At 32.1% G+C, this 15491-nt stretch overlaps 1 protein-coding gene across 1 annotated transcript in view; it reads left to right on the top strand.

The window, feature by feature from the left end:
* The window catches only part of LOC106461175 (cardioacceleratory peptide receptor-like), a 51908-nt gene that overhangs the window by 21573 nt on the left and 14844 nt on the right, over nt 1-15491 (top strand). The window contains exons 2-5 of the mRNA XM_022388303.1: nt 2209-2344; nt 5595-5698; nt 7442-7535; nt 8715-9002. Coding sequence (XP_022244011.1) covers nt 2209-2344; nt 5595-5698; nt 7442-7535; nt 8715-9002 — 622 coding nt within the window. The remainder of the gene's footprint in view (nt 1-2208; nt 2345-5594; nt 5699-7441; nt 7536-8714; nt 9003-15491) is intronic.

Genomic DNA, 15491 nt, shown 5'->3' on the forward strand with positions numbered 1-15491 from the left:
TCGGGTGTTTTTTTCCTACCTGCCATACCCGTGGAATCACACCTCTGGACATACATTTCTTTCAAGCGTTTCAGTTAAATTTATTCTGTAGTACTTTTTGATCATTACTCTGTTTGTGGATTTTTGTACTGCATATTTCTTCGACGTGTTTTATCTCTACCATCATCAAAGTCCTCCTTCAGTTTGATATGTTCTGATTTTCACGCAAAGCTACACGAGGGCTATCTGCACTAGCCGTCCATAATTTAGTAGCGAAAGACAAAAAGGAAGACAACTAGTTATCTCTACCCACCGCCAACTTTTGGGCCACTCTTTTACAAATGAATAGTGGTATTCACTGTCACATTATAAAGCCCCCACGGCTGAAAGGGTGTGTATGTTCGGTGATGGGGATTCGAACCCAGACCCGTAGATTGCCATTCCAGACCATTTCCTACTATGTTAACGAAAATATGAAGAATTAAAATACACTGAACTTAAATTTTCTGCAATGTCTTTTTTTACTTTTTTAATACTGATTTAGAGTTTTGACGTTTTGGAAAATCTAAAGGTAGCATATTTGCATTGACCTAACCGTAATTCAATAACTATAACAAAAGCTCAGACTATTTTAACGTTCATTTTATCTCAATTTTCAATATTTTAATTATATTTCGAAATAATATTTTATTAAATTCATGATAAATCAGTTAAAGGTTTCGTCTAACAAAAGAAAGAACGAAGTGAACACAATGAAGCTACTTTAATAAATGAAGAACCTCTAAGAACTTTTCAATCCAAAGCTTCAAAAATATAACACCGTAAATATAATACATTCAGTTCACATCTTATTAAACAACAGGTGTTTTCAACAATTATTTTACACTTAATTAGTTTACATTCAGTTCACATCTTATTAAACAACAGGTATTTTCAACAATTACTTTACACTTAATTAGCTTACATTCAGTTCATATCTTATTAAACAACAGGATTTTCAACAATTACTTTGCACTTAATTAGCTTGATTACTTTAGTATATACTGGTTTTCTTTCAGGAGATCTTAACTTTCTTCTGTTTCTGGTGTTTTGTAACGTACACGTGCCAGACTTTGTATAGAATCCCTATTAAAGTCTCCACTGCGCGAGTGACTTCCTTTATCAAAACCGTTTCGTTTTTGTTACATCATTTATTTAACGCACATCGGAAACTGTCCTAGTTCTGTCTTGGTATTTTAATTATAATGTCTACCTAAAAATCCTTTACAACACCATTTTAATGTATAACTCGTTAGGATAGCACATGATGTCCATTAACCATACATCGTTTCATCAGAAGACAAAAACATGTGATTCTATAGGAAACAGATTTGCATTGAAGGCGATTGCAGTATACATAAAAACAGTTTGAGACGGTAAAATCTATCACCGCTGACTGTCAGAAACGCGTGTATATGTGATGTTAATGATAATTTAAAAGTCATGAGATAACTCTAATTACAGTTTGGCAAAATAGAGTTTATGGCCTAGAAGTTTACGATTATGTAAAATAATTGTTATTACTTAATATTTTGCATGATCTTTGACAATCTATCCACGATTTACAAAATTCAGTGATATATACCTATCGAGGATTAGGTGTTTCCCCAAATGTGGTTATTTGTAGTAACAAGATAAAATATATAATGCTTATTTTTCGAAATATAATTTAAAATTTATAAAGAAAATTTCGTCCAATCACAAATATGTTTTGTTTATATTAAAATAAGACTTGATGATGAGTACTGTTCGTCACCGTTCTAAGGATAAGACAGTTACAGAAAAATAAAGATGTTTTAAAAGTTGAGTATAAAAATGTAAGATGTTTGAGTATTTGACGAAGTATTTGTTGTAAAACCAGACTTCTGGGAATCTCAGATCCGATCCATTTCTTTAGCACATCACAAATAGACTTCATTGCTGTGACTACTGAGCATCATATCATATGAAAATTAAGATTATATTAAAACTCTAAACTCACATGACTTTGAAATGACAAAATTAATTCAGAAATAATTGAAACACAATGTTGTGCAATAAACCCATATTACAATATGCATAAAAACAATCCAACTTTATGAAAAAATATTATTGTTAGCTGCAGTGTTAAAAAATTCTTTTTAATGGCTAGATTTGTAGTAATTAATAAACACATATGTATAATAGTGTTATCTGTTTGTTATTTGACAGACTGAACAGCTCACCTTCCTGTGGATTCTTTTCGCCATGATTCTGGTTGGAAACGGTGGCGTCCTGATAACTTTAATGTTGTCCAAGAACAGAAAATCTCGAATGAATTTCTTCATTATGCAGCTTGCACTGGCTGGTAAGAATACAAGGAAACGACATGAGATTACTAGCAGAGTAGAGCATTGTTATGGAAGGTTTAAAAAATATATTAATAAGAATTTAAGTTAGGTGGGAAAACTGGGGTGGTTTCACTTTATTTTGTCCGACAGGTGTGGCTTTTGTCGCGTGTGTAGCCACTCCCTTCTGATCTGTTAAAATGTGAAATAAACAACTGCGTGATAAATCAGAGGAAACCAATACGATGATATTTCAGATATCTTTAACTCCAAATTTATATAATCTGTTTACAAGTCGAGTAATGACCAACTTTTGGTAAAACAACAACAACAACGTATCCATCTTAAAGGTACAGTATCTAATACGTTAAACAGGTCACAAAAGTTGTCTGTTACTGTTTGGCAAGTTGCTCGACTGGCCAGAAAAAATCCATGTTTCATGAGATTAACTAACTCGATTATTCACTTGTTGATATGTTATCCATGTTACGTGTGTAGTAGTAAGAGTGATAATGCTTTGGCATGGAAGTCTTCTTCTTCTGTGTATTGTGTTGGGTGTCTCACATTATTCGGGCAGATTGTCCAACACAATGTTGTTCTACCTGATCACACACTCTCGTGACATTATTGTTAAAAAAAATGACAAATACTGCAAAAGTAAATTTTCCCCCAAATTTAAAACCATAATCATATTCAAGCCATTAGCATTGCTATGCATAAGAGTAGGATACAAAAATAAGAGCCGGGGATGTGAGAGCCGTCTAGACGAAACCCCCTGAACCCCTAAATTATAGGTATTTATAAACATTATTTGATAACTTTATATGATACATTTATGTAGTCTTTCAAAGAAGCAGGAGTAGTAGTAGTAGAACAGCGTAGCTCTGGGGGGGGGCTTAAAGACACTCCCGCCCTCCAGGTTCAGATCCGGGGGAATTACTGGCCCCGGTTTCTACGACTATGGTATACTCTGAGACTGTCCAGTATAAAGTTCGGGTTCACCTGTAACAAAGTAGCCTTTAGTAAGCTTTCTCAACACTAATAACAAGCTGTTAACTGTTGTAATCTGTAATGTTATCCATCTGTCCCAAGTAACCCTAAGTTACGATATTAACTTCCTACTAAAACATTTGGTTAATCTTTTTTAATTAACATTCAACTTTGAATAACTGAAAATTTAGTAGTGTTAGCACTTAAAAACATCATGGTACTGTTACTGTATTGGTACATATATATTTTATACCAAGTGATGTGAAATGAAAACATGATACATATTCGTTGAGAAATGTTTTATGTTCATAAACTCTGAAAATGTATTTTAGCAATACATTAAATCAAATTTACAAATAGTGGTTGATTGGTTGGATTTACATTTGGTGTTTGTGTAAGAGCAATCTTGGTAAGTTACTTTTTTAAAAGAAATAGCTATTTTTCTGAAATATAGCCTTGCGAAACGTTATAGCGATGTATAACAGAGAGATGTTTTAATGGCTTGGTAACAACCTGTATGTTGGTGTGTTTTAAATGATTTTCAAACAAACCCAATATAGCTTTACAAAACCTTATAGTGGTGTATAACAAAGAGAAAGCTGGTAATAGTTAATAACCCATATGTTACTGTGTCTTTTACCTACTATTAATCTACAAAAAAGCCATAAGAATCGTCTGTCGTAAAAGAGACTATTTTCTTTCCTGGTGCATTTAAAGAAACAAAAAAGAAGCAGTTTAATGATAATGGTGGCTTAATGTCAAAGTAGAAGATAAAGTAAACGACAGCTACAGTTTCTCACGTAGTAGTAATCTGATCAAAAACACCTTAGGTATAAAAAAAAGGTGGGATCAAAAAATGGTTGAGCGTGCAACTTAAAGGAATGAAATCAAAATTGGCGGTCAAACTGTGCTACTGGGGGCGAACTGGTAGCTACACTTATAGCATTGATAACAAATTTACAGCAAATATTAATTCATTAGTTAGCTAGGCCGCGTATTTTGTTTTACCCACCATCATGCCTCAAGTTAAACAAAAAAAAATTGATTTCATTCCTTTAAGTTGCACGCTGAACCATTTTTTGGCCGCACCTTTTTTCACGCCTTGGGTGTTTTTGATTAGATATCATGACTTTTTGTCAATTCACACCAACAAACCATAGCAAGTAAAAAAGTGACACATTGACCCTTAATAGTAACCAACAATAGCTTTAGGATAGCAACCCTGTTATTCGGAACAGACCTATGTACATTATAGAACCAAGAAGATTCTTTCAAATATATGGTAGTAGCTTTTCCTCTCTAAAATAGTGTTATTGGCTTCCTTTATAGTAACGCCATGAAATTTAGATTAACAGTTTCTTGCCATCACCCCCATGCAATCGGTACAGCCGTACAAAGCATCATTATTTATGCTAATTGCTTAAGCTAATATCACGTGACGCTAAACGCTCTTTAATTCGGGTAACTTCATAAAATTTAACAAATCCGTGCTGAAAGGTTGGCAATCAATAATCAGTATTAACCGTACACCCGTATGATTATTTTGAAACCTTGAACCAGAAACTGCTAATCTAGTTTTCTTGGCCTAACCAATACTTGTGCATTTGCACGTCCTTTCACCTTATAGTTTTGCTGCTCTAAATCAGCCATCTTTAGTTCTAATGGAAAAGAAACTAAAAGCGGTTCTTACTTGCTTTTAGGTGAAGTTGTAGTAAAAATGTTAGATCGATAGGTCATGTGACTTTTAGCGTAGACGTGCACAAAAAGTTTCGTAAAATTTGAGAGGTTTTTGTTGTGGTTTATATTTATACCAAGTGAGACTCCTACTTTTAGGTTAAAAAGATCTATAAGTGTACCAAATTTGAAGAAAATCCATAAAAGTTAAGTATGTTTTTCTATCAAATAAAGTTTCCGTACTTTTGGTGCGAAGAAAAATATAGGAGAAACTTTAATCAAAATGGGAGATGTTATATCTCGGGTATTTCTTAATGGATTGCCTTGAAATTTTGTATGTGAAGTAAGTGTTAAGTAGAGCACATCCACAGTCGGAGATACAGGAGGTGAAAAATGACTAAACTATCACTCCTGTTAATGACACACAGTGTGTCCTGCAGGTTGTTTTGTCCGCACGACACATTATCGTGTGTCTTGATTTGTGGTTGGTCGTTGATTTTATTTTTCAAAGAACAAATATTAACTATAAATGGGCTAATTACAGGATATAAAACACAGCTGATCATTCTTTTTGTCTCAGTTGACTTGTTCTTGGACGTTTTTCAGATCTTATGGTAGGATTGATCCAAGTCCTGACAGATATTGTATGGCGTACGTTTGTAGATTTCTATGGTGGGAATATTGTGTGCAAAACTGTCCGTTACCTACAGGTTTGTTTTATTATTATTATCAACTTCTTATTAAAAATTGAGTTAGCTATATAAACAAGACAACCCTGTATAATAATATTACTATATTATTTAATGCGATAAATCAAAACTGAAACCTATATACTACTCAAAAATTTCTCAAGACCGCTTTCCAGAACGATTATAACACATAATACGTGGCTACTAATCAGTTGATAACTACTGGTTTTATTTATTTTATATGTCCTCAAACACAAACAAACTCAACTAAATCTTTCCCAATATTGATATATTTTAGTACTGAGAAACAGTGATTTCTAGTACCTTGGAGGAAGATAATTTTTATTTTACCTTAATTATATTGTTTCTACTATTAAAAAACCATTTATTGATACACATATTTATGATATTAAACCATTTGATTTACAGAGAAAGTCATTGGTTTTCTTCTCAGTATTTAACATAATGTTAAGAAAAAATCCACAAACATTTACAAACTTAATACACAAAAAAAAAAACTATAGAAGCGAGCAATCTGAATAGCTTGTGTTTACTAAAATCTGAATGTATTCCAGAATAGCAGAAAAGCATTTAAATATGATATAAACTTTAAAAAAAATGGAAACAGTTACAGTCTTTATTCTTATCGGCTTTTGGATATCAAAGTCATGTTTGCCTTTAATGAAGAACGTACGCTATCAGATTCAAATTTAAAATTTACATACTGGACCACAACTAAAAAATAAATTGTAGTACGTTGCATTTTGGGACGAAAGTCTCTGTAATAACAGTATTAGTTAACTATCGAAATGTAATTTATATTTACATACACACATGTACGCACATATATTTCTTTCAACTCAAAATGTTTTTCTTTTATACAAGTTTTCATTCGCAAAGGTGATTTATACTGAGCAAGACTATTTGTTCTCTGTTCTGGGTTAACATCTTCTTGGGAAAGTTCTTCATCATTGTGATCCAGAACGCCTGAGACTCTTGTCTCGCACCGAATAATTAGTTTCGGAAATGAAAGTAGCAGGCACTATGAAACTATGGTGGTGATTGATCTTAACCAACCATTCTTTCTCAGATGCCCGGCTGATAAATCGCTGTTCTGGAAACCCGGATAACAACGTTCACCCTTTATAACTGTCAAGTAGTATCCCGTTAGGTGGAGTTTTATAGGGGTGTTCATATATATATATATGGGAAGAAATAAAGATAGAAAGTTCAAAAAGTTTGGAAAAAACGTGAAAAATTCAATTCAATTTTAATTCGTTCTGATTGATACAGATATGTAAGAAAACTATATATATCTACACAATGTATATATATATATACATGCAATTATGTTTTGGCTTATGTTCATCATTTAAGTAAATCTTCATTTCCTTTAATAATATATTTACAAATGTACGTGTATATGTAGGTGTTGCACAGTTCAAAGGAATATTTCATTCGGAAATTTAATTCTTTAAAGATTATTTGCTTCCAAAATTGGAGCTATGTGATATATTTCTTAGCTACTAAAGTTAATTAATGTATAATGTTTCTACCGATAGAATAAAATTAATGTTGACATTTGATGGCAGATTTAAAATCATCTACACGTTATTTTGTTTTTTAGGTTAGATAATAACAGAAGTTGTTAAGCTACTTGTATTTGTTCTGTGCTTTTCCCATTTTTTAACATTTAAAAGAAAACTGAACTGTACGATTTTTTATAAAGTAATATCTGATAATAATTTTGTTCGTTTATCACAGGTTTTAGTTATGTATTCCTCCACTTACGTTCTGGTGGCGCTGAGTATCGACCGATATGACGCTATTACGCACCCAATGAAATTCTCAGGAAGTTGTAGGTTTATAGGTTTACACGAATAATAATAAGTATATATATATATATATATACTAAGGTTAATAAAAATCTGTGAAATACTCAATTTTCACTGAAATATATGAATTGTGTTAGTATTCATTCACCTGGTATTCAGGGTAAGCATAATTATATTTGTATAATTAGGTAATTTTAATTCATTTTTTATCAGCGACGAATGTATTACGTGTAGTATAAATATTATGTACTATGTGACTGTTACGTTTATATTAATATATTTGTCTAGCTTTCATTTTAAAATTGGTTTAATTTGTCTATGCTAGTCCACAAGAGAACAGACTATGAAATATTTATGATTATATAATATTTTATAATTATATAACTCCTGAAAGAGCTGGATGAACTAGTTGGTTGGAAAATATTTCAAAGGCAAGTGTTTCATAATGTTTATGAAGAATAACATTTGTCCACTTCTTGGCTTAATGATGCTATTATTTAACAAAGTTAATTCTTTATAAATGATTACTTCTGTGTCAACTTATACATCAAAATAAATGTATAGTTTAATTTCCCCGTATCTTGTAAATAAGATATAAAGAAACGAAAAAGATACGGGTGGAGTTTTTTTTTTTGTTATAAATATTTATTTACTTTATAGTTTGAACATTCTAGACATGTTCAGAAATAATGATTCAATAAAACAAACCTGCTTGTTTTGTTAGATACGACTTTTCTCTTTTATGAAACAGTTACAATTATCTTAATCGTAGAGACACGTTCGCTGCCATATGCTCTACCGGTGGGTCACTTTAGTTATGGACCGCGTGACACACCGGTTGACACATATTACATGTAGCTTCAATGAGCTAATTAAACAGAGTATAGTTTATTACTCATATAAACATTAGACACCTGGGTTAAAGAAAAAATATAAGGATGGTTGATACTAGGGTAGGAATTATTAATACAAATGGTAGCAGCGAACATGTTAAGAGAAAGATATAAGTATGGTTGAGATTATGGTAGGAATTATTAATACTACTGGTAGCAGCGAACATGTTAAGAGAAAGATATAAGTATGGTTGAGATTATGGTAGGAATTATTAATACTACTGGTGGCAGCGAAGGTGTTAAAGAAAAAAATATCTAATGATAAACTTGTTGTATGTGATTTCTAACATTATTCATTCGCCCAACTAGGGAAGAGAGCTAAAATTCTGATTAGCATAGCTTGGGGTATCAGTGCCCTAGCGGCGAGTCCAGCAGTTTTTCTGAACAAAGAATCCATTATCAAAGGACGACTGCAGTGTTGGATCAACATGGAAAACTGGCAATGGAAAATTTACATGTCTCTAGTTGCTGTTTCGGTGTTTTTTCTACCCACAGTTGTTATCTCTGGATGCTATTCAGTTATAGTATACACCATTTGGACCAAAAGTAAATCTTTTTCTGATTCTAAAAGCAGAAAATCAACGTGTACATTGAAAGGTGCGATGTACTTGATATATCTACATATATATAATATCTAGATAAAGTAAAACTTCTAGAGACGATATCTTCTTAAGTAAACATTTAATAAAAACTCTAAAGTTTATAAGTTCAGCTGATAAACTTCTGTGTATTTTAATGGTAAGCCTGAGCGTCTATGTCAGAAAATGTTTACTAACAAAAAACCGGATGACATTGTACAAGTTGCGGTAGCAGTAGAAACTACTGTTATCAAGTGCACATGTTTTCATGAATAAACTACCTAAATGAGCTTCTTCCCAAGCATATTGGTACGTTAGATTCATGTAAAACCTTTGTACTTTAGATTCATTTAAAACCTTTGTACTTTAGATTCATGTAAAACCTTTGAACTTTAGATTCATGTAAAACCTTTGTACTTTAGATTCATGTAAAACTTTTGTACTTTAGATTCACGCAAAACCTTTGTACTTTAGATTTACGCAAAACCTTTGTACTTTAGAGTCATGTAAACCTTTGTACTTTAGATTCACGTAGAACCTTTGTGTACTTTAGATTCATGTAGAATCTTTGTGTACTTTAGATTCATGTAAACCTTTGTACTTTAGATTGATGTTAAACCTTTGTACTTTAGATTCTTGTAAAACCTTTTTACTTTAGATTCACGTAAAACCTTTGTACTTTAGAGTCATGTAAACCTTTGTACTTTAGATTCACGTAGAACCTTTGTACTTTAGATTCACGTAGAACCTTTGTGTACTTTAGATTCACGTAGAACCTTTGTGTACTTTAGATTCATGTAAACCTTTGTACTTTAGATTGATGTTAAACCTTTGTACTTTAGATTCATGTAAAACCTTTGTACTTTAGATTCACGTAGAACCTTTATACTTTAGATTCACGTAAAACCTTTGTACTTTAGAGTCATGTAAACCTTTGTACTTTAGATTCATTCAAAACCTTTATCTCCTGTTGTGTTAAAGATAAGTCTACGGACTTGCAACACTAAAATCCGAGATTCGATTTCACGCAGTGGACAGAGCGCAGATAGCACAATGTGTAGCTTTGAGCTAGAAAATAACAATATCCAAAGCTTTTTCCATTAAATGATTATAAAACAATGAAACAATGATGCACTTAAAATTAATTATAACTTTTCTAGAACATCGCGTTCACTGAATTCTAAAGATTTTATCAAACACTTGTGTAGAAATCTTCTCTTTGTAACTTCTTGTAAACAGCTCCTGTATAAACACATATATCGTTTTACTTGACTAACATGATATTAAAGCACATACTTGTAATGATCTTTTTACAGCAATTGATATAGAGGAGATGATCAACAATGCATATAATTATTTACTATTGTAGTATAAAAGAGAGCTCACAAACGTAGGAGATATATAGAATTATGATCAATTGATATTTTAAAGGTATCTTCTGAAAGATATTACTTTGAAATTAGGTTTTCCATCATTGGTTTGTGACACGAAAAATCAGTCATACTTTCACAGTTGAATCTACGGTTAAAGTTACGTGAGCGGCAGGTTGAAACTATTAGTCTATTTATGTAGCTGACGTAATGAAAACTATACATTAAATACTGCAACGTGTATTAATATGCATCTCTTCGCATGATGACGAATGCATTGAGTTTGGAGACTATATACAGAGTAACATCAATTGACGTAGATGCCTTTTGTATAGTATATATTCACGATCCAATCCAAGGAAGTATAGAATTTTCTTAGCCTGCTCTTCATACAAATTCATTATATTCATGCAATCGAAATGCTTAAAGGTTTCTTAGTTACTGCGTCAATCGTTTAAATTCACTTTTATACTAAAGGTTACCACAGAGTAAATATGAATCATCCCAAATAAGCTGTTTCATCTATCGAATATATGCTGATAGCATGCGAAGATGACGCCGTGTGGTAAACTTGAATAGTACAGCCTTTGTATTTGAACTCAGTGATAGCTTTTTGTACATACCTCCCATCCAGAAACGTATCGATTGAGGCTTATGAATGAATTATCAAACTCAAAGTATGTTATTCAGTTTCCTATTAATAGAATCAGAATGCTGTTAGAGATTAGCTGCAGACACCAGGATTTCAAAGCACAAACTTTGGGAACGTATTAATTCATGGGTTATTTTAAACGTATCCATATAATTTTCGTTAAATATAAACTTTTCTATTTGTCATTTCATTGATTGATTCTGTACGTGATCTGCAGGATGGATACAATACATTGGTCTAAGGTCATTTGTTTCATATGAATTAAAAATACGTTTCTATAGACCAATAGTTATTAAGGGATTTTGTATTTTTTTTATAAATTCTCAGAAATGCTCTCGAAGCCACTCATACTGCTGTTAATAACACTCGTATATATGTATGTCATAATACCAATCAGTCTTATACATTCTCACTTTTACACAGATTCTAATAGTAGTGGTAATTTATTGTAGCAATTTTCTTAATATATTTTTAAACTGTATTAATTTCAAAATATTTTCTCTAAAATGGCTCTTAAGCTAAGAGCAATGGGTTCAGAACATTTTGTATTTCAGTATATGAGTGAAATAGTAACAACTGCAAAATACGCTTACTTTTTGTTATGTCTCCTTCGAGAAACTTACTGTTTTTCTATTGTTTAGTCTTCCTCCAAACACTTTTCAATCGACCTCTATTCCTTCATTTCTCGGCAGATTGACTTGAACTTCAGAAGGATAATGCCTTGTTTCAATAAGCCCATCTTTTTAAAATTGTTTAAGCCTTTTTAAGGACTTTATAGGGTCAAATGCCAAAAACAACCCAAAAATGTATATTTTGTACTCCTATGCGATCATATTTACAGTAATCAAGATGAAAATTGGCACAAGTTTAAATTTTCATGCGCCAAACACACTGACATGCAAGAAACTTGAAGTTTCCAATTTTTAGTCTTTTTAGGGGTCAGGGCTAAAAAAATGATAATTTTGGGGTTTTGATCAATTACTCGACCATATTTTGACAAAAATAGTGGACTTTCCCATTTTAGTAATTATAGGGAAGTCAAGATGCCATGAAAAGCATAATCTTAAGGTTTTTTGACAAATACTTCACCGTATTTCGGTTATTTGGTATATATATATATAAAATGTAATACATGCCCGTTTTTGATCAATTTTGGGAGGGCAAAAGGTAAAATAATTTTAGGGGTTTTGGTCAATTACTTAACCTTGTTTCGACCAATTTATATGGAAACTGGTACAAAGATACTATTTGCAGATCCCAAACAGAGATATAGACAACTTTGGAATTTTTGTCTTTTGCTCAACATTTCAGTGACGTGGCTTAGTGTTTTTTAGCATGTTCCCTTAAATTTGTTATTACATCTCAGCAGTAGTTGGCAAGTTGAAAATATCTGATATGCTATTGACAAGTTGAAAATATCTGATATGCTATTGACAAGTTGAAAATATCTGATATTCTATTGGCAAGTTGAAAAATGAAATGCTATTGGCAAGTTGAAAATATCTGATATGCTATTGGCAAGTTGAAAATATCTGATATTCTATTGGCAAGTTGAAAATATCTGATATGCTATTGGCAAGTTGAAAATATCTGATATGCTATTGGCAAGTTGAAAATATCTGATATTCTATTGGCAAGGTGAAAATATCTCATATGCTGTTGACAAGTTGAAAATATCTGATATTCTATTGGCAAGTTGAAAATATCTGATATGCTATTGGCAAGTTGAAAATATCTGATATTCTATTGGTAAGTTGAAAATATCTGATATTCTATTGGCAAGTTGAAAATATCTGATATTCTAAAATGTAACTGCAGATTGAGATTTTATAGAAAAGAATCTCTTTATCTTGTTATTACAATAATATAAGTACATTTCATTCAGCTTTGGTTTGATAATTATAAGTCTATCTTATAATTCTTATAATAATATCATAATTCTTACAATAAGAAGTAACCCTTTTTCATTCTGTTCTCATAGGTCGCAAAAAATATATATAAAAAAATAAGCTGCGAAGCCATACATGCATTATAAAAGTGACGATCAAATCCCACTATTCGATAAAAGTAATCCAAGATTTGGTTGATGGTGCGTGCTGTTTAATATATATACCATCCCTTTCATTTGTCAGTTCTAAATTAGGGAGGGGTAGCTCAAAGAGTCCTTGTGTAGCTTTGCGCGAATATCCGAACCAAATCAAATCCCCACGACCTTTAATGATAACTTTAAACAAATTGTGGGGTTTAGCTACATCCATTTGTCAAGAACTCGATCTGTTATGCTTAATCTATCATCAGTCACTAAATCTATATCTTCCTTTATGCTGTGTCCAATCGTCAGATCTTTTTTTCAACCCAGCACATCATAATAACAACAGGTGGTTTGAGCGTGTAGTGTATCATAAAAAAAAATATATATACTATATACTTGAATTTCGACAGTTTCATTTCAGGTCTATCTAAGACGAATCTAGTTAAAATACTATTTTATCAGGCTTATAAAAACGTAAACGCGTATGAATATTTACATAAATAAGTAGTAAAATTTCAAAATAATTTTTAAATGAAAACGCTCTTCCAAGTAATATGTTTGATAGCATAATACATAATTATTGAAATTTTCCAAGTAATATGGTTGATAGCATAATACATAATTATTTGAGTTAAAAAAACATGAACAAAAAACAGACGGTTAATGTAATATTAGTATATATTGGCAAACACAGATTGAATGTAAAACATGTGTTGTTTAAGTTCTTTATTGATTTTTTGTTTCTTTGAATTTATGCACAAAGAAACACAATGGGCTATATGTGCTCTGCCCACCACGGGTATCGAAACCCGGTTTCTAGCGTTGTAAGTCCGCAGACATACCGCTGTGCTACTGGGGGGGGGGGGCTTTATTGATTTTAGGTAAGAGTTTTTACCTGAAAACAGAATACAACTATTTTAAGGTATAATAACAAAGTTTCATCTTTAAAATTACATAATATAATATAGGATTTACATTTCATTGTGATAATTCTTGGTATACATGGGTCCAACTATTAGAAATACGCTTAAGTTAATATGCAAATTTAATGTCAAATAACAAATAGATCATACTAGGTCACGCGCTTGGGAATGTCACAGTTTGTTTAGAATTAACATAAAATACCTGCACTCCTCTGCGGAGTTCAAAGACCTTCCCCTTCTTCTTAAGCTTCTTCATTAACCCCAATTACTTCTATAAGAATTCCACGGTGATGGAGGTTCGTACCCGAAAAATCCCGTTAAAACACTCATCAATGGTACCTGATCATGTGTGTGTCACGTTTGGTTTCGTTAGTTTATGCATGGAGGTACGAACATAGTTTCAAACATGGCATCCCCGGAATCCTGAGGGGAGCCAAGAACACAGAAACCGATGCCAGGAAATCTAATCCTAGACCATTCAGGACTGGGTGACTTTCTAGGCGCGTTTTAGCCCCATACCCTTAATATGAGGGTCTACGCCATATAAATAAGAACATCTCCTGGGCACCTCAGTTCTGCTTGACTAGTTTTATCCTGCTAGTTCCAATATTGTGGGAGGAATTTGCGGGCAAAAAAAAAAAAAGAACATGAGTAAAATAATGGATTCTCGCTAGAGGACGTAAGGATATACACTTACGAAGACAATAGGCTTGTGTTCTGTTATGACCGATATGACAAACTAGTCCTCTGGTCAGCTGATTAGGTTATATATTTTTATATGAAGCATTTCAGGTACATCTGTTTGTTATTTAAAATATTTTTATAAGTGTAATACACTTCCATCACGTGTTTGTTGAACATAGTACTGATGTAGACAAAAAAAGTTTGTTCGGTTTTAAACATTTCTCTCAAAGATATGTAAAGGTTAATTGCATATAAGCACCACTAATTTTGAACTGATATAGTAGAAGGAAGGCAGTCAGTCAACATTACCCATCTTTAACTCTTGTTTAATCGAATCATGGGCGTTCATCGACATTTACAACAAAGTTTAAATCCACACTAATGGAACAATTAAGTGGAAACTAGTTTCGACATTTCACGTATCCTCTTCAACTCAACGTTTGTTAGTGTGGAGTTAAACTTTATTGTAAACTACTTTACACAGTATTGTGTATTTACCTATTTTTTACCGTCATTCTTAGTGCGCATTTACGGCCAAAAGTATGGATCGCATTTTTGCAGCAATGGGTCGCAAGCCATGAATCCTCTGTTACGTATTAGAATTTCAAACGGACTAAAATTGAGTTAACTGATAAATTTGAATTTAGTAGTTAAATTATACTTTGGATTTAGCAGTTAAGTAAAAGCCGATATATAGTCAGTTTATGATATTTGCCAACAAAATCGATACACACAGTTTTCTTTTTCAACACAAATACGTTTTAATATACAAACAACAATACAATTTACAATAACAGTTATTACTAAATCGTTATTACTAAACAAATAGATTTATTAAACAAAAGTT

This window comes from Limulus polyphemus, unplaced genomic scaffold (genome assembly GCF_000517525.1).
Source record: "Limulus polyphemus unplaced genomic scaffold, Limulus_polyphemus-2.1.2 Scaffold37, whole genome shotgun sequence".
Classification (NCBI taxonomy): Eukaryota; Metazoa; Arthropoda; class Merostomata; order Xiphosura; family Limulidae; genus Limulus; species Limulus polyphemus.